We start from the raw sequence: 18,810 nt of genomic DNA on the forward strand, positions 1-18,810 counted from the left end.
CGTAGTGGAGGTGACGATACAAGTAGATTGGATTTGCCAGGAGACGCGTCAAGAAATCCCATTAACGCGTTGGCGACGCTGAACGTGGAGGGGCGCTAGCCCAACCGGGAAGGGACCAGTGTGCTAGGATCCGATTACAGTGCGGGCAGGAGCGTCGTGCGACCAAGGAGGCAAGGCTTCAAGCAGTTGGATAACCCCACTTTTTTATCTAGAAGAAAAAAAGAAAGGCAGACGACTTCAATTGACGTAGCAAAAGTTACTTCACATCACCAAACCACAATGGATTGTACAGACGACATGGACATCGAAGATCCACCAGCACCGGGGCTTTTCGCAAGCGAAGGTGGCCCAGTTCAGGCCACGGCGTTGAAATTGGCCTCGGAAAACGGCGACGCACAGCTTCCTGGTCAAAATAACGAGGTCGATGCATCGAGACCAACCGAGCTCGCGAGCGCAGGTGACACCGAGAATGGAGGCGAGGACGGCACTGGACCTGCGGCTGAGGGTCCTCGAACAGCATTGGCAGCCTCTGGAGCACTAGGCACGCTAGAGACCCCGGGTACATTACTGTCGAAGAACGCACAAAAGAAACTCAAGCGGCAACAAAAGTGGGAGGATATGCGAGACGACCGTAAGCGGCGGCGGAAAGAAAAGCGGGTGATCAAGGCGGAAAAGAAGAAGGCGGCCAAGGCAGCGGGCGGCGAGGGCGCAGACGGATGCGCTGCTGCACCTGCGACAGCCGCGCCCAAAGAGCACACACTGGTACCTGTCAGTCTCATCTTTGACTGTGCCTTTGAGTCCTACATGCGCGAGACGGAACAGATCTCGCTGTCGAGCCAGATCACACGCTCGTACGCGGCAAACCGCACGGCGGCGCGGTGTGCGCGAATTTACGTGAGCTCCTGGGGCGGCAAGCTACAGACGCGCTACGAGACGCTGCTGGCAAACCAGCACAAGCGATGGAACCATGTGCACTTTCTCGCCGACGACTTTGTGGCGGCTGCAAAGCAGGCTGACATGGACATGCAGGGGGAGAACGGAGGGACGGTCGTGGACGTTCTCGAAGCCAAGGAAGGAGACGAAGCGCTGAAGCGCGACGATGAGAGAGGCGAGAAAATGGCAGGCAAGACGGCCGAGGAAAAGGAAGCGGACAAGGAGATCACTCCGTCGGACGGCCCCTCTGTCGTCTACCTGACATCTGACTCTCCCTACACGCTGACCCGGCTTGAGCCAAACACGAGCTACGTTATCGGCGGCATCGTCGACAAAAACCGCGAAAAGGGCCTCTGCTACAAACGCGCGAGGGAACACGGCGTCCGTACGGCCAAACTGCCCATCGGCGACTACATGGTCATGGCCAGCCGAAAGGTGCTGACAACGAACCACGTTGTGGAGATCATGCTCAGTTGGCTGGAGACAGGTGACTGGGCAACAGCATTCTCCAACGTGATTCCGAAGCGCAAGGGCGGTCATTTGAAGGGTGAAAAAGGAGACACCAGCGAGAAGAGCGCGGAAGAGGGCGATGCAGGGGCCGAAGAGGAGCAAGGAGAAGATGGCGACGATGAGGAGGCAGAGGAAGGCGAGGCGAAGGAGGCCGATGACAGTGAAATGGGCATGCAGGACAACAGCGCGGCTGCAGAGCCACAAGCTACGGAGGCCACAAAGAGCGTCGCATAGTACGGAGTACCTGAATATCTAACGTACATTATTACAGCACAGCATATATAAGACGAGTTTACGTCGCCACGTGACAACAATTCAAGAGGCATTTGGGACAAAATGCGGACACGGGATATCACTGCTATATATCCGCCAGAGAAGCCTTCTTGGCTGGTGGTTCGTCATCACGGCTAAAGAGGCCCTTCTATGGGCATTTATATTGATGATGAAAGACACCACCTGCGCTTGCGTTTTCACATCCAAGCTGGATGCCAATCCGCTGGCCAACACTGTTGAGGATACCAAACTGTCAGGATGAGTCCAATAGCATCTCTTCTGTTATCAACGGCTGGCCTCGCTGTCCTGGCAGCAGCCGCTTCGTCGCCCATTACTACATTTGCCAACAAGGTCATCTTCACGCCACCGAGCACGTATACCGACCCGCGTGTGCTTTATCCACGTACAGTCGAATTGCGTGACGGCACCCTGCTGGCTACCTGGGAGAACTACTCGCCGGAGCCGCCGGCCGTCCACTTCCCCATCTACCAGTCCGTCGACAACGGCAGCAGTTGGTCCGAGATCTCGCATGTCACCGACCAGACGAATGGCTGGGGACTGCGATACCAGCCTTTTCTGTACGAGCTGCCGGCCGACGTTGGCCATTTCAAGGCCGGCACGATTTTGTGCGTCGGGAACAGCATCCCGACGGACTTGAGCCGCACGCAGATTGATGTCTATGCAAGCACTGACCACGGCCATTCGTGGACGTTTGTGAGCCACGTTGCCGCCGGGGGCAAGGCACATCCGGACAATGGGCAGACGCCAGTGTGGGAGCCGTTCCTTATGTAAAGAAGCGTGAATATAAAATACCGCAGTCGCATTTGTTCGATCAACTGACATCCTCACAGATACTACCAATCCCAGATTATCCTCTACTACTCCGACCAGCGTGACCCCAAGCACGGCCAAAAACTCGTGCACCAGACGTCGACGGACCTGCTCACGTGGGACGCCACTGTCGACGATATCGCGTACACCGACTACAAATTGCGCCCGGGCATGTCGACCGTTGTGTTGCTGCCAAACAACCAGTACTTGCTGACGTACGAATACGGCGGTGCTCCGGGCGGCTTTCCGGTGTACTATCGTATAGCAGCCGATCCTCGAGCGTTTTTTGCGGCCAAAGAGCACCCTCTTGTTGTGGGCAGCACGCGGCCGACCAGCTCGCCATACGTGACTTGGACTCCGTACGGCGGCATCAACGGCACCATCCTTGTCAGCGCCTACAGCCATTCCCAGGTCTTCAGCAATAGTGCACTCGGCGACGAGACCAAGTGGGAGATGCACAATGTCGCACAGCCCGCGGCATACACACGCACGCTGCGGGTGCTGCAGAACGATCCGGCAAAGGTGCTGATCATGGGTGCCGGGAAGCTACCGCCGAGCTCGACAAATGCCGTGAGCTTGAGTATCGTGGACCTAGGAAGAGTGTTAGGACGGAAATAAATACCAGGTTGGGGCATGACACAAGAAATAAAAGCTGGAGGAAACAAAAGCATTCTTTTCAAAAGAACAATGTATGGTCGCCGTGCCTCGTTTCCACGGAAGAAAGCCCAAAATCATTACATGACACTCGTAGTGCGAAACACGAGAAATAAACCAACGAAACAATGCCTTTCATAACAAAGCCCTAAGACGGATGGTGAATTCAATCAATCAAAATTCCATGCTCGTCGCCCCATCCCGCTCCCGCTTGACCCTAACGACGTCCTTCTCGTCCCGCATCAGTGCCAGCACAAATGAGCGGAACTGCTCAATGTACGGCCGCAAACTGGTCTTCTCCCAGTCTTGCAGCTTCTTCTCGTCACCATTGTTACCTTGTGACGGCTCCTCGTCGCTTCCGCTGGCACCGGTACCGTTTTTCTGGTACGAATCGATCTCCTGCAGCAGTTGCTGCACTGTCGGAACCCCAAGCGGGTCAAACTCCTCCAACCGGTCCACGTCGATTGGCACGCACACCCGTCCTGTGCCGGGGTGCACAACGAACGGACTCTTGAGCAAATGGTTGAGCTTCTTACTGACGTTGACATCCAGCCGGGGATACGTGTACTCGAGCACAATGTCCTGCTTGTTCTCCAGCAGCTGCTTCATGTCCAGCCCCTTGACGCTGCCCGTCTTGGCTACAGCGTCAATGTCGGCCCATTTAGCCGTTGACGACCGACCCGGTGACGAATCCCACTTCCGCCGCAGCGCGTCCGCCAAGTTGCGGTCCGACAGCAGACCTAGCAGCTTCTCCGCGTTCTCCGCCGTAGCCCAGGGATCCTGGTCGCGCAGCACGTCTTCCTGGAAGTGCGTGCGCAGCACATTAAGACTTCGCGACAGGTGCGGGTGCAGTGGCCGGCGTACATTGACACGCTTGCCACCCTGGCTGCCGCCGCGCAGCACTTCCAGGTAGCCAACAATGGCGCGGCGCCTCTGGTCGTCGAGTGTGCGTGCCCGCTTGTCACAGACCCAAGCGTGCGCACCACGACGACCGGAGTAGATCCACACAATGTGCTGGAACCCGAAGTCGTCGCGCAGCGCCACGTCAATGACACGCACTGCCATGGTAATGAACTGCCAGCAGCGGATACATATTGTGGTCTTGTCGCAGCATGTCCGGATGTCGTCGTAGTCTGTCAAATCGATGTCAAAGCACAGCTCCTTGGCAAGAGGCTTGAACGCCGATGCGTTGCTAAGCGCCTTGCGGTCCACTGGGTTGGTAGTGTAGACAGGTCCAATTTCGAAACGCGAGGGCAAGAGGCGTAGGACGTCCTTGCGAAGACTGCAAAGTCGCAGTTAGCCAGCGTTCATTTCAGAATCTTGCCTTTCTTTGGTCCATCTTGTAGCGGATTTCACATACAGGTCAGACGTCGGGAACGCCTGGTAACGGAGATACGCTTCGTTCTGAAGCGTAAACGCAAACTCGCGGTGGGCAAAATCGTTGGTCGGCGTCGGGCTATGGTTGAGCCACTGGAAGAGGTATCGCCAGGGGAACAGGCGCTGGTAGAAACTACGCATAACCTCTGGGTCAGACGCACGGAGAGACAATAGGTCCGATGTCGTCGCGAGCGCATCTTCGGCGGATTTGCCAGAGAACTCGTCGTCGTCCATGTCGTCAAACATATCTTCCAAGTTGACAGGCACGGTGTCCGTGATGAGAGCTGCCTTCTCTGACTCCTCTGTCTTTACCACGACTGCTGCTGATGCATCTTCTGTCTTGATCGCAGTGGTCGCCGCAAGAACGCCCTCTGCCGGGCCATCCTCTGTCTTGATCGCCACGGCAGCAGCTGGCACGGCACTCTCCTCGGTCATCTCCACGTCGATGTCGTCGTCGTCGTCATCGCCAGCAACCCAGGGCGGACTTGAGGCCTGCTCGACCTTAACGGGCACGGCCTCATCGCCTACGTTGGCATTGGCTGTTGGTGGCGACTCGGCCTCGATTGTGTTGGGGGAGGCGTTCTCGGCCATGGCGGCGTCGTCCTGAGAAGGAGAGGGTGGATCTGATACTGCGTGCGGCATTGTGAACGTGTTACAAGGCTCTTCTTGTGAAAGACTGAGTGGTGTGCAGTACGTCGTAGCTGATAGTCAAATCGGATTTCAGTCTGGATTTTAGAATAACAAGGCTTGGGAATAAACCAGTGCAGAAGGCGCACATCGTTCCTTCCTGTTGCTTTGGTGCCCATGTATTTACTAAATTTAGGGAAAGACGCGTCGACGCGTTAAGCCGTTTCGCCCCGCCAGCCAATTTGAACGAATCGCGCTGCGCTCCTTCCCAAAGTTGGGGTTCCCACACTGTCACCTACTGCCCTGCTCTCATCGGTAGCGCTTTCCTCGTCAACGGCTGCAACCACCGGAAAATCCTCGGCAGCTGTTCCAAAAAAGGAAACAGCGACCATGGCGAGCCGTTGCCACACCCTTCCGTACTAGTGCGATAAAAGTGTCATTAGCATGGGAAGGTACGTCTCTACGTAATTACATCTACTCTTCCGTACTTTGGACCATCATCATCCTCGGGTGCCCCGACGTTTATCCGCCGTCTTTGTGCCAATCGTTATCATCGCATTTCTCTTCCTGGTCACAACGTATTGGAATACAGTTTTGGCTACTGCCAGGAATAGAAACACATGAATACAAATTGTCCGTCGCAGCGTCATTATATACGTCCCCCAACCTCCTCGACCGTCCACTGCCTCAAGCATCTCGACGTCGTCTTATGTTTCGATTACCACTGTTGTCGCCGATAAACAGCCATGCGCCTCGACGTTCTTTACTGATCCCCATAAACCTTACACCAGAGACTCGTTCCATAGCCCCCAAATTGTTAAAAGCCCGACATCTTTATCCGGCCACCGCTGCTCTTCGATTTACGCCGACTCTTTTACTCTCCGTTCGTGTCCAACCATGGCGCCAATCCGCCTCATCATTGAGGATGGCGTCTTCAAAGACTCCGTCGGACGGCAGCTTGTGTTGCGGGGGATCAACGTCGCTGGCGACGCCAAGCTGCCGAGCGCCCCTGAGATGCCGTCACATATCGCCAAGGACTTCTTCGAAGGCGACAAGGTCACCTTTCACAAGCGGCCCTTCCCCAAGGAAGACGCACATCTGCACTTTTCGCGGTTAAAAAAGATGGGATACAACACGATACGCTATGTGTTCACCTGGGAGGCGATCGAGGCAGCCGGCCCAGGCAAGTACGACGAGGAGTGGATCCAGCACACAGTCGACATCTTGCGCATCGCAAAGGAGTACGGGTTTTACGTCTTCATGGACCCCCACCAGGACGTGGTATGTTGTGCCTTGCTGGCAGGTCTGGTCTGCTGCTGTTTGCTTGTTGCTCCCATATCTAACGAAATCAGTGGTCCCGGTTCACAGGCGGTTCTGGCGCGCCGATGTGGACATTGTACGCCTGTGGCCTCAACCCAGAGAAATTTGCCGTCACCGAGGCCGCCATTGTGCAGAACACGTACGAAGATGTCGACAACTTCCCCAAGATGATATGGTCGACAAATTACTTCCGTCTAGCCGCCGCAACCATGTTCACGCTCTTCTTTGCTGGCCGCGACTTTGCGCCCAAGTGCATCATCGACGGCCAAAACATCCAAGATTACTTGCAGGGCCACTTCTTAGCGGCTATTGGCCATCTCGCCAAGCGCATTAAAGAGGCCGGCGACCTGGAGAATGATGTTGTCTTTGGCTGGGAGAGCCTCAACGAACCCAGCAAGGGCATGATTGGCTACCAGGACATCAGCGTCATCCCCAAGGAACAGGCCCTGAAAAAGGGCACGTCGCCGACCATCTTCCAAGCCATGCTTACTGGAATGGGTCGGTCGGTGGAGGTCGACGTGTGGGAGATGGGCGGTCTTGGCCCCGTCAAATCCGGCCGCAAGCTGGTCGACCCAGGCGGCGAGAAGGCCTGGCTGCCGGCCGACTACGACGACAGCCGCTACGGCTGGAAACGTGACCCTGGTTGGAAACTTGGCGAATGTATCTGGGCACAGCACGGGGTGTGGGACGCGTCTTCGGAGAACGACGTTCTGCTGCGCAAGAACTATTTTGCGAAAAATCCACGCACAGGCGAAACGATCGACTACCCATGCTTCTCCGACTCGTACTTTATGGACTACTTCCGCGCCAACCGCGACATCGTGCGCAAGTACCACCCAGATGCCATCATGTTGCTCCAGGGCCCCACAATGGAGCTACCGCCGAATATCAAGGGCACGAAAGACGACGACGAACGCATGGTCTACGCGCCTCACTTTTACGACGGCATCACCCTCATGACGAAGAAGTGGAATCGCACATGGAATGTGGACGTGCTTGGCGTGCTGCGCGGTCGGTACTGGCACCCGGCCTTTGCCATCCGTGTCGGCGAGTCCGCCATCCGCAACTGCTTCCGTGACCAGCTGGCGGCCATGCGCCAAGAAGGCCTGGATCGCGTTGGCGACCATCCGTGCATCCTGACTGAATTTGGTATTCCCTATGATATGGACGACAAGCACGCATACAAAACAGGTGACTACTCCAGTCAGTCGGCCGCCATGGATGCCAATCACTATGGCGTGGAGGGGGCGCTCATGGAGGGCTACACGCTGTGGGTGTATATGACGGAAAACGACCACCTGCGGGGTGACCAGTGGAACGGCGAAGATCTCTCGATTGTGTCACAAGATGACTCTCTGCTGCCCGTATCGCACCGGCCCAAGACGATTCCCGATCGCGCAACGGCGCCGGCTCTGCGGCGCGTGGTGACGTCATCCTCCATCGGGGCCGGCGAGGCGCCGACGTCGTCCGCGAACTTGTCAACAGCGTCAACAGACGTGCCAAACCAGGGCCAGCCGAGACGAAGCGATGTCGATCAGGACGACATGGTTAACCCGGGCAACATCAAGCAAGTGCTGACACAGCCGTCCATCTCGTCGCGGCCGGCCAGCACCAATGGCCACGCCGGCAACTCCGGCAACAACGAAACCACCGCCAATGATGGAAACACCAACACCGTGGGCTCGTCGAACTCGAGTCCTGAGCTTAGTAATGCGCCGGGATTTCGTGCTGCGGAGGCATACGTGCGCCCTGCACCGATTGCGACAAGCGGTGAGATTGCCGAGTACGGGTTCAACCTGCGGCAGGCCGAGTTCAATCTGAAGGTGTATGGATTGTCAGACGAAAAGCGGCTGGCAGCGGCCAAGAAGGAAGCGGCAACTTTGGCTGCAGACACCCCCGAGGGGGAAGAGGCCCGTCGCGAACGCTCTCTTGTCGGCGCCGACCTCATCAGCCTTAATTTAGCGCCTGGCGGCGAGGCAGCTGGAGGTGACGACGGCAACGGCGGACTCTTGCCTCTGCCGACTGTTGTGTGGCTGCCCGAGTACCACTTCCCAGAGGACAGCATTGACGTCGAGGTCAGCGCTGGCCGCTGGGAGATCTCGTGGGACGCGGAGGAGACGGCGACGCTGCAGCGGCTGCGCTGGTGGCACCCACCAGGCACGCAAACACTCAAGATCAAGGGGCGCGTGCGCAAGTACAACGATGTCGAAGGGGCGACCGGTAGAGAGGACGGATACTACGACCAGCTCAGCAACTGGCTGGAGGGGGGCTGTAGTGTGATGTAAGTGAACAGCCAAGTGCTTTCCGTCGCTCGTCCGGTGTGCGATGTTTTGTGTGTCCCCCTTTTATGTCCGATTCCACCACCACATTTTGCTATCTTGCATACTTGAAGATCAAGAACCGGTAATGAGTTGTATATGTTATGACCTTATTTTGCTTGTGCTATTCCTTCCCAGTCATGTACGTCGTAATTGCAGCCTTAACAACATGACCACCGCATTTATGATACCGTAATTACCTTTCTGGATAAAATACAAACGTACCTTGGCGCACTAGAGACCACACTTCACCAAACAACACCACAATTCGACGACGCTTCGACACCTCTCCGGCTTTAATGCCTGTCCGAACGTCGACCAGCAGCCCATGCCCCATTTATCCCTTAGAAAGCCGCCAACAGTTCTCACACGCGCAACTAAACTTCACTTTAACGAGCATGGCTGCCCACGCTGGTTGCCTCGTCATATCGGAACACTATAGAGTCGTTCATACTCTCCCGGTGTAATACAACCCATCCCTCCTTTGTATTTCCGTCCTTTAACCCTCCCCAAGATATATTTCGTACTCCACATCCGCTTCGATTTCCTGGTCGGTCAACGCCTTGCGTGCCTCCCACCCCTCACGTCTGTTCTTTGTCTACCATCTCCCCCGTCTCTCACGTCTCTGTTTTGCCGGGCGCTTCGTCGGCCAGTCACATTTCAGAGTCTGCCAGGCTAGACTCTCAGTGGTGGGCTGCTCTGGCTCGACAGCCTTTGCGGTCGTGATTCCTGCAGTGGCCTGCAGGACGCTAGCGCAGCCAGCGCAGCACTGCAGACGAGAGGAGCCGTGTCGCTCTGAAGAGTCCTCAAATGCGCACACATTCGTCGCAATTATTCCTGCAAGCAAATCTATTTCTAGTGCCTTTGATTTCGTATAGCACTCCGTTTGAGATTCGTGCAGCAACCAGCGTGAATGTAGCAGAAAGCGGCCGTCTTGCACGGTGAAGGCGCAACCTGCGAGACATTCTCTGTAAATACCGAAAAGGCGACACATAATTACATGTCGCACCGTCCTCGAGACACCAGAAGCTGACGTTGCACACCGTGTTTCTCTTTCTACCCAGACTCAGGGCAGACTTGGTAGCCAGCACGCTGCGTCCGTGGGGGCTGTCCAACACGGCGCCATACTCTGCGCGTTGTAAGGCCCCTTGTAGTCGTAAGATATTTTAGTATCTTATGTGTTCAGTGCGTGAAACCTCGCTGGCTATATATCGTACTATGTACGAGACAATTGGGACAGTGCTCTTCTCATCGCTGATTGGTTCCGGTGCGGAAATAGCATCGCTCCTTCTCTTTCAAGTTCCCTTTTGAGCACTAGGGCCAGTCCTACTGTGTCTCACCACCTCTCCTGCCACGCGGCACTGCTTGCTGTTGTTTGTTTGTCGCATTTGTCGACCGCTCTTTCCATACTATGACACGAACCGCCAGGTAATTACGACATACTTATTTACATGAGAGTCTAGCAGTGAAAATGTTCAGGGCACTACAAGGGATCTACTGCGGAGGAATAGCGCACGCTGTAGGGCGAGCCAGGGCGCCCAGACCAGGCTACAACGGTCCAATCGGCGCCTCCACACGCTCTAAAAATCCACTCCAACCACCGGCAGCCACCGATCGCTCGCCAGTCGCTCCTTGCTCTACTCCACCTTTGTCGCCCGCCTTCCGCCCCACCCCCTGTTGTTTTCTTGTTTCGACTTTCCTGGTCGTGCAGAGCTGTGGGTACATGCGCCATCGTTCTTTCTTCACAGGCGTGCCCTGCGCAACTGCCTCGCTTCCCTCCCGTGTGCACACAGTAGGTCCTTTGTTGCTTCCCGTTTCCAAACTCCAGGAATGCGTCGTGCTTTTCTCACTCCCTCGTACCTGCTCTTCATTCAATACTGTTGGTCGCTCCTGCTCAACCTAGCCGCCACGTTGCGTTGCTCGCCAAATCAACCCCTTTCACTGATTTCTCGGCCCCTTTTCGACGTATTTTCTTTTGATCTCGAAACGACCACAACGGTTTCTTTGTCAAGCTCCCTCTCTTGACGTTTAATTTCCCCCGTCCCCCAACCTCCAAAAATGCTACCCCGTCCGTTGATCCCCTCGTGATCCAGTGCACCCCGTCGCACTACTACGGGGAACAAGCGCTGACCGACTGCCGAGTTTTGAAACGTGCGCCTTTTGCGATTTGCTGCGACTTCTCTCTCTTCAAGCCTCTCTTCGGGAGGAAAAAAGACGAAGAGGCTGAAGGGCAACATCCACAGGGCACATGCGACAAAACGACCGTACCCCGTCTAGCCTACTCCATCTCTCCTACAAAACCAACCTAGCCGGTTTCCACCACGGCGCGTGCTTGACACCTCTTTCGCCCCCAGGCCATCTGCGACATCGCCAACAAGAAAAGGACCCGTCCCCCTACTGCTGTAATGAGAGTTCATATCCGACAGACAGTTGAAGCAACATTAGCGACGACGGCATTTTGATCGCAGCGACATCGGTATCCCGCAAGCGGCCCGCTGCTTCGCCTCGAAGCTTGCCGGCGCCCCATCTCTCATCTCTCACATCCCACCTGTCGGCCTCGTCTTCGACCTCGACCTCTCCCCTCCTGCTCCCACTGCCCACCATGTATCAAGGCGGCGGACAGCGGGACCCTTCGCGGCCCTATCAGGTGCCGCCACCTCCCCCACCCATGTCGCCGCCGATGGTTCAGCTCGGCAACGGCATGAGCCTCCCTCCGCCTCCTCCTCCTCCGTTACGATATCCTAGCACATCCGGCGGTGTCCTGGGCCCTGGAAACCTACCACCACCACCGTCTGGTCCTCCGCCGGGCAGTGCTCTTGGCCAGCAGGCGCCTTGGCACGGAACGTGGGGTGGCCGTGTGTACGACGCGCTCGGCGCCTTCCCGCCACCGCCGCCACCCCTGATACCCGGAGTAAACCCGAACGCTGCCGCGAGTCAACAACACCAGGCATATAACCCGAAGATGCACGCGGCCGTTGGTGCCGCACCAGGCCAGACTGTCAACCTCCCGCCGCCGCCGCCACAAAATGAGCAGATGTCAGCTACATACATTCCCGGCATTGACACGTACGGTGAAGGCGTGGGCATTCCCGGATTTGGCGGCGCGGTCGACAGCATGACTCCATATTCGGCCAATGCACCGTTTATGCAGTGGAACCAGGCACCACCTGGCACCTTTCCAGGAAACGATCCCAACAACAACGGCAACAGCCATATGAACAACACCGGCAGCGGTGGCGGCGGCGGCAATAATGGCCCTGGTGGCTCCAATGTGCCGGGTGGCAGCCAAGTGGGCACCCCTATGGACGAACAGCCCGGCCGCCTGAATCCTGGTGCTGGCATTGGCGCAAACAATCAGGGTGTATCTATGACGAGCAACGCATCAAGCTCCCGCGGCATACCGCCAGAGATGGCAGCGCAGTGGCCTTTGGAGCGTGTTCTGTCCTGGCTGCAGTCCCACCAGTTCCCCAAGGATTGGCAGGAGGCTTTCAAAAATCTGGAGCTGAGCGGCACACCCTTTCTCGAACTAGGTAGTGCTCATGGTGGCCGCGGCAACTTTAGTTTGATGCATCAGCAAGTGTACCCGGCCCTCAAGCAGCTCTGGATCGAGAGAACCGGTATGCCTGGTGACAAATGGGACCCATCCAAGGACCGTGAGGAAGGTCGCCGCATGCGCCACCTCATTCGGAGCATCGTCAGTGGGCGCCCTACCGACGCCTCCAAATTCCCTACACACGCTCGGAAGGAGTCCAACCCGACAAACGCCAGCCACAACCTGCCAAGCGCAGGTGCCGAAAGTGATTCGCCAAACGTGAGCTCTACTGTCCTTTCTTTTGTTTTGTGAGACATGTTTGTAGAAAGTAGACTAACAACTACCTCGTTACCAGACTCCGATCAAGGCCCCTGGCCCTGGATTCTCGTCCCGGCGCATATCTTCTCAGAATTTGCGTGGTGCACAAAATTTGCCACCGATGCTGAACAGCGCCGGCAGTGGGCCGTCTCCCGGTGCGGGAAGCAATGCAGGAGGAACTTCGGCAGACGCCAACCACCGCGCCGTATTCAAAAACCTTGATGTCGACAACGGCCGCCGTCATAGCCCAAATACAAGCGACGTCGGGCTCGGAAGGGATAGCCCTGCCGGTAGCCCGGTCCCAGGGTCAAGCAACCTTTATGCGGTCAACACCCCCAGCCTTTCCGCTTCACCACACCAGTCCCGCTTTGGCCACCGCTCACGAAACAGCACCGATTCCATGTCATCCAATGCAGCCATCTATGGGTCTGGTCTACCTGTCGAAGCTAATCAAATGCTGCGACAGGGCATGAACATTGGCGAGATGATCGGTGCAAGCAACACTAACACAGGAGCCGGTGCTAATGCTCGGCCGTCGTCGCACGACTCCGGCGACCGGTCTGCCGGTACTGACCCACCGAACAGTGCCAAAGATGCCAAATCGCTGCGTTCGTTTTGGAACCGAAAGAAGAAACCCAAGGACGACAACTCGTTCCCCTCTCCCGATGGCCTCGAATCGCCGACGAGTCCGGTCGTCACAAACAAGTCCTCGTCCACTCTCGGCAGTCGTGCTGGCAATGCTAGTGACCTGTCTCTCGACCGCCCCAGCTCGAGCTTTGCGACCAGCCATGACTTCAGCGGATCTAACACCGGCTCCTCGTCCCAGTACAGCAAGCCATCATCTTCCTTTTCATCTGCCGCTTCATCACGTGTGTACATCCTTGCTACGGCTGATTATTGGAACTACCGCATGGTGGATGTGACAGATGTCGCCAACCCGGCCGAGCTTCGGCAGTTGATCTGCATGAACCTAGGTCTACCAGAAGGTGATGGGGCCACTTTGTTTTTGACCGATCTGGGCCAGTTCAATCACGATGCGCCGCTGGATGATGCGAAGCTGGCAGCGATCAAGACGTTGAAAGCTGACGGTGCTGGTGCAACAAAAATTTTCGTACGGCCACGGAACATTGCACTATCGCAACCCCAGCTCTCTCCTGCCTATGCTGCCCATGGTGCCTCCATCGATATGGATGCATATGATGCTCTAAACGGCGTTTCAAGGCCGAGATCTAGTTCATCTCCGCCGACGTCAAGACAGAACAGCACGTCTGTGTCGATTGACCAAGCGCTGCCTATCAACGGCGGTGCGGGCGGGGACCCAAGCAAGGCACAAACTAGGAACGATGCCGCTGCCAACCAGTACCGCGCGGAAATTGAACGTAAAGGTCAAGCATATCTTGCCAAACGCCGACAGGCGAACGGCAACGTTTCAGCCACGCCCGTTCAGGAGAACGCACCTTACGGCGGAATTGTTGGTAGGAACGTGGATTTCGATCAGCCACGCGTGTCGCCTTTCGAGGATAAGAACCCCGACAAGCTTTTGCCTCAGCGCCGTGCACCAGCACCACCTGGCGACCCATCTGCAACGCTCATCAAGGCAAACTCGCTTAGCAAACGGTCCGGCGACCGTATGCGTCTGTCTCAAGGCAGCATCGATGGCTACCCCAGCAACAAGCGGCCTGCCCTGCCGACAACAAACGAATCGCCACAAGAAATGTCTGACAAGGCCGGCCGGAACCGGTCCTCGCCTGGCACTGTTGGCGGCAATGGTGCTAGCAATAACGGCGACTCTGGCAATGGTGGCCTTCAGCCGATGGGTGCAGTAGCAAGTGCCATTATTGGTATGGGTCGAGGCCTCGGCGGACTAGGCCACCCGTCTCGTGGTGTTTCACCTAACCGCGTAGCGTCCGCGCCATTGAATATAAACATGGGCAGCAACTATACTCACACTGAGCCGCTCCGAGGTATACACTCTCACCCATCCCCAACGAAATAGTGCAAAAGTCAGATTCTAACTCCCTTCTAGGATTCAGGATGCCAGCACGCGCGCCTTCTCCAGGCGGTTTAAGCCCAAGCTCCCGACCCAGTGCGAACTTTGCACGCCTGCCATCAGGCTCCTCACAGTTCCAGCAAAAACCACGACCAGATCTAGATTTCCGCAACAACGATCCCAACTTTCCTCGCGGAGGCGGCCCACCTCGTATTGGTATGCCTGCAGCTCTGACAAAACCGACGCGACTGTCTGTATCTAACGACGACTCCGACGACGACTCTGATGACGGCCTATTTGCTGTGCCCCTTGCTTCCCGTGCGCCAACTGCCAGTAGCAGCAGCAACAGCACCAGCATGACTAAGAGCGATGTCGAGGCAGCTGTAGCGGCGGCAGCGGCGACAACTTCGTCCAAGGCTGCTGCCGCCGCTGCTGCGGCAAACGGAGGCGAACCAGACTCTGGCAGTGGCAACGGCAGACGGCCGAACCTGACTGTGGAGACGAAGCGGCCCCGTAAGACGCTGTCTGTAGCATTTACATCTCCTGTTTCTGCGTCGACTGGCGGCAACCTTCCTGGCGATAACAATGGCAGCATGATCAACCGGAGCGCTGGTAGCAATTCGCGGATGTCCGATCACACAAGCGATGACGGCAGCTCAAGCCGACGGACTCCAGGTACTCCCGACTCTAGCAACGATTGGAAGTCCACATCTTCGGCGACGGACGATGGCAAGCTGAGCCGGCGCAAGTCATTTGTGGAGCGAGATGTCTGGGCGAACCGTCCCCCAACTGATGCGCTGATCAACAACCTGGAGGACTTCTTCCCTAATCTGGATGTCGATCAGCCAGTGCTAGAAGAAGGGCCAGAGCCCGAGTTCTCAACGTCGCCGATTGCTGAAGTGCCCGAATCAGATGAGTCGCTGTCTGCCGGTGGAAGAAACCGTGCTGGTAGCTCTGGCATGGCCGTCAATATGAACAATGGTCTGGGTGGCAGCATGAGTGCGGGCGCCGGCCCCAGTTCTGCATTCGGTTCTGGTCGCAGCCCTGGTTCAGACGCACGGTCTCCTGCCGAAGCCGTAGTGGCCGCTGTAGCTGCAGCCAAGGCCGCCAAAGCATCTTCCAGTGGAACAGGCACCACTTCGTCGTCTATATACAATGAAAACGACACACTTGGATCCGACGAGTCGACACTCAAGGCCCTTGATCGGCCGTCTTCCATCTCATCCGTCGCACAGCGCAGTCTTCGGCGGTCTGGTGGATTGGGCCGTATGAAGTCCATCCGTGAAGTGGCACGGGGCGCACATGAGGCCAACAAGCGGTACACTCAGACGCAGCTGGCACAGCACCAGCAGCAACACCAGCAAGTCCAACAGCAGCCACCTCCTCAACCTGGGGCGCCCGGTATCCCACGGCGTGTTCCAGTCAGCCAAGCCGCGATTGTGCGGCGCAAGTCAACCAAGATGTTTGGTGCCAGCATTGTGCAGGTGCGGCCTGACCGTGAGCAAGGATCGATTGTAGTCCCACAACTGCCACCCTTGCACGGCCAGGGCGATGCCAGCGGCAGTGGCAGCGGTGGCAACACGGACAACAACGGTATTCCCAAGCGACAGACGACGTTCCGCTGGTTCAAGGGTCAGCTGATCGGCAAGGGCACGTTTGGCCGTGTGTACCTGGGCATGAACGCGACGACGGGCGAGTTCTTGGCTGTGAAAGAGGTAGAGGTGCCACCGAAGCTGGTGGCTCAAAACGACAAGAACCGGGTGCGCGAGTTAGTGGCGTCGCTGAACCAGGAGATTGAGACCATGCAGCACTTGGACCACGTGAACATTGTGCAGTACTTGGGCTGCGAACGCAAGGAGACCAGCATCAGCATCTTCCTCGAGTACATTTCCGGTGGCAGTATCGGCTCCTGTTTACGGCGGCACGGCAAGTTCGAGGAGCCCGTGGTGGCAAGCCTGACTCGCCAGACTCTTTCCGGCCTGGCGTACTTGCACCGGGAGGGCATTCTACACCGCGACCTGAAGGCCGACAACATACTGCTTGACGTGGACGGGACGGCCAAGATCAGCGACTTTGGAATCAGCAAGAAGACCGACAATATTTACGGCAACGACCGGACCAACTCGATGCAGGGCAGCGTGTTCTGGATGGCGCCGGAGGTGATCCGGCCACAGGATGAGGGCTACTCGGCCAAGGTGGACATTTGGGCCGTGGGCTGCGTCGTGCTCGAGATGTTTGCGGGGCGGCGGCCTTGGTCGCAGGAGGAGACTGTGGGCGCGATCTACAAGATTGCGCAAGGCGAGACGCCGCCGATCCCGCAGGACGTGCGGGAGACGATCAGCCCGTATGCGATTGCGTTCATGCTGGACTGCTTCACGGTCAACCCGATGGAGCGTCCGACGGCAAGCCGGCTGCTGTCACAGCACCCGTTCTGCAACCTTGACCCTGACTATGACTTTGCAGAGACGGCGTTGTACGCCAAGATCCGGGACACATTCAAGACGACGTAGTCGCATGGCGGTGATGGCTGGTCGCGTAGTGTCTTGTACGGCGTATTTACTTTGTTTGGGTTCGCAATGTGTTTCTCTGTCGCTGTGCTTCTAGTCGTGTTATCTAAGTTTCCTGACTGAGACATGCATGGCCTTTCCTTGGATGTATTTATATAGTATTGGGCAAAGCGTGTAGATGGCGCTTGGGAATGTAATGTGATTCTTCGTTGAATATGTGTCGCGTCTAATTGGCATTTAGGCCATATCCTCAGCAGTGCCGAAAGTCGCAGATTCTTTAAACCCTTTAGCGAATGCGCCCCCATCTAGAGAGCACCCCTACCTGTCTTTCATCCCTCAGAGATCGTGTCTCACTCGATCAACCTTGTAGCTCTGCCAGGATAATCCGTGTCTTTTACCGGCAGACCTATTCGATAATGAATGTCGTCTTCCAAGATCTTGTTTCTGGCCAGGCCTTGTCACGCGGTTCACGAAAACTGGCACTTTTCTCACCAGACTCGAATTGTCACTCAGCATTTGACGTTGTACGGCACACTGCTGCATTTCTGGTGGACTTCAGGCACCCCAGTTGCCCGTGTTGGCATCGAGCGCTGTCCTCCATGCTCCTATTTGCATACGACATTTATTTTGTGCTCCGTCAATCGCCATCTCAACTGCCGCAAAGTGATTCTGTCGTGTCGGCTACGCTCGTTTTTCTCCTCTTTTTTAGGTGGCCATCTTCCTCGCGGCAAAATCGTGGTCAACATTGCTCCAGCCAAGACTCCATTTCTTGTCTGGTTAATCAAAAGGAGAATAAAAAACACATTGTCTTGGCATATTGTTTCTCGCCCCGTAGATACCTACCCCTGCCGTTCCGCTTCCCAAAAAGCGCTGTCAAAGGCACCAATTTCAAACACTTTTATCTGGTTTCGGTCGCACATGGAGACAATTCGAAGAAACAGTCGCAAATACAAACATAGAGGGCCCCTGCAATTGAGTCGAGTCAAGAGCAACGCATTTTTGTTTACCCACAGCGGTTTTCATGCGTGCTTCTCATCTCCTGTGCATGACCAAAGCGGCCTGTTTCCTCTCGGTCGATGCCATGTCCAATCGTCGCAGGGGCCAAGATGTGGCATCGCGCAGCTACGCGCAAAGCTCTATTTTGTTTCAATCCCTCAACCTTTGTCTCAACAACCGTTCGCCGTTCGAGCCCTTTTCTCCGCGGAGGCTTTCTTCACTTTCTTTCCCCTGGTCAGCGTTCCAGCGCACCCCTGGCCATGTTTTCTTGTTCCCAGGGCTGACCAGTCTTGGCCTGGTCTAGCCGCCAATTGCAGCGCCTTTTGGTGTCCTACCAAGCTGGATCCTTCTCACCTCTCCTCTCTAAAAATAACAAAGGGCGAAATAACCTTTTTCTGTTTCTTGGCCCTCTTGTACTAGCACATCGCGGGCTCATGTACATTGGCTCATTGGGAGTCTAAACAAGTCGGTGGGCTCCGGATGTTGTGTGCCAAGCGCGACACGGAACGGACAAAGTGGTCTCTGTCGATTTTCAAAGCATCAGCCTCTTCAGTCGCCGCGGAATGCCAAGTGTGTCGAACATATGTTGTAATGTCAGCGTACTCCGTAGTCGTGTCGTTTCGT

The 18,810-nt window shown here is 56.3% G+C and overlaps 5 protein-coding genes across 5 annotated transcripts; 4 read left to right on the plus strand and 1 right to left on the minus strand.

The window, feature by feature from the left end:
* Positions 1–297: 297 nt before the first annotated feature.
* On the plus strand, positions 298–1,677 carry SPBR_07270 (tRNA (guanine-N(1)-)-methyltransferase TRM10; the record flags this gene model as incomplete). The annotated part of the gene is made up of 1 exon (XM_040765524.1): positions 298–1,677. One exon carries the CDS (start codon positions 298–300, stop codon positions 1,675–1,677), a length of 1,380 nt encoding a protein of 459 aa, XP_040617008.1.
* A 297-nt stretch (positions 1,678–1,974) lies between these two features.
* On the plus strand, positions 1,975–3,165 carry SPBR_07413 (glycoside hydrolase family 93; the record flags this gene model as incomplete). Its single annotated transcript, XM_040765667.1, has 2 exons — positions 1,975–2,504; positions 2,568–3,165. 2 exons carry the CDS (start codon positions 1,975–1,977, stop codon positions 3,163–3,165), a joined length of 1,128 nt encoding a protein of 375 aa, XP_040617009.1.
* Positions 3,166–3,375: 210 nt separating this feature from the next.
* Positions 3,376–5,220, minus strand: SPBR_06950 (DNA primase small subunit; the record flags this gene model as incomplete). The annotated part of the gene is made up of 2 exons (XM_040765206.1): positions 3,376–4,483; positions 4,562–5,220. The coding sequence occupies 2 exons, from the start codon at positions 5,218–5,220 to the stop codon at positions 3,376–3,378; spliced, it is 1,767 nt and encodes a 588-aa protein (XP_040617010.1).
* An 882-nt stretch (positions 5,221–6,102) lies between these two features.
* Positions 6,103–8,810, plus strand: SPBR_06602 (glycoside hydrolase family 5; the record flags this gene model as incomplete). The annotated part of the gene is made up of 2 exons (XM_040764858.1): positions 6,103–6,486; positions 6,558–8,810. 2 exons carry the CDS (start codon positions 6,103–6,105, stop codon positions 8,808–8,810), a joined length of 2,637 nt encoding a protein of 878 aa, XP_040617011.1.
* Positions 8,811–11,445: 2,635 nt separating this feature from the next.
* On the plus strand, positions 11,446–17,193 carry SPBR_06322 (map kinase kinase kinase; the record flags this gene model as incomplete). The annotated part of the gene is made up of 3 exons (XM_040764579.1): positions 11,446–12,654; positions 12,731–14,598; positions 14,781–17,193. The coding sequence occupies 3 exons, from the start codon at positions 11,446–11,448 to the stop codon at positions 17,191–17,193; spliced, it is 5,490 nt and encodes a 1,829-aa protein (XP_040617012.1).
* Positions 17,194–18,810: the final 1,617 nt, after the last annotated feature.

The sequence above is a fragment of the Sporothrix brasiliensis genome, assembly GCF_000820605.1.
Source record: "Sporothrix brasiliensis 5110 chromosome Unknown Cont20, whole genome shotgun sequence".
Lineage (NCBI taxonomy): Eukaryota > Fungi > Ascomycota > Sordariomycetes > Ophiostomatales > Ophiostomataceae > Sporothrix > Sporothrix brasiliensis.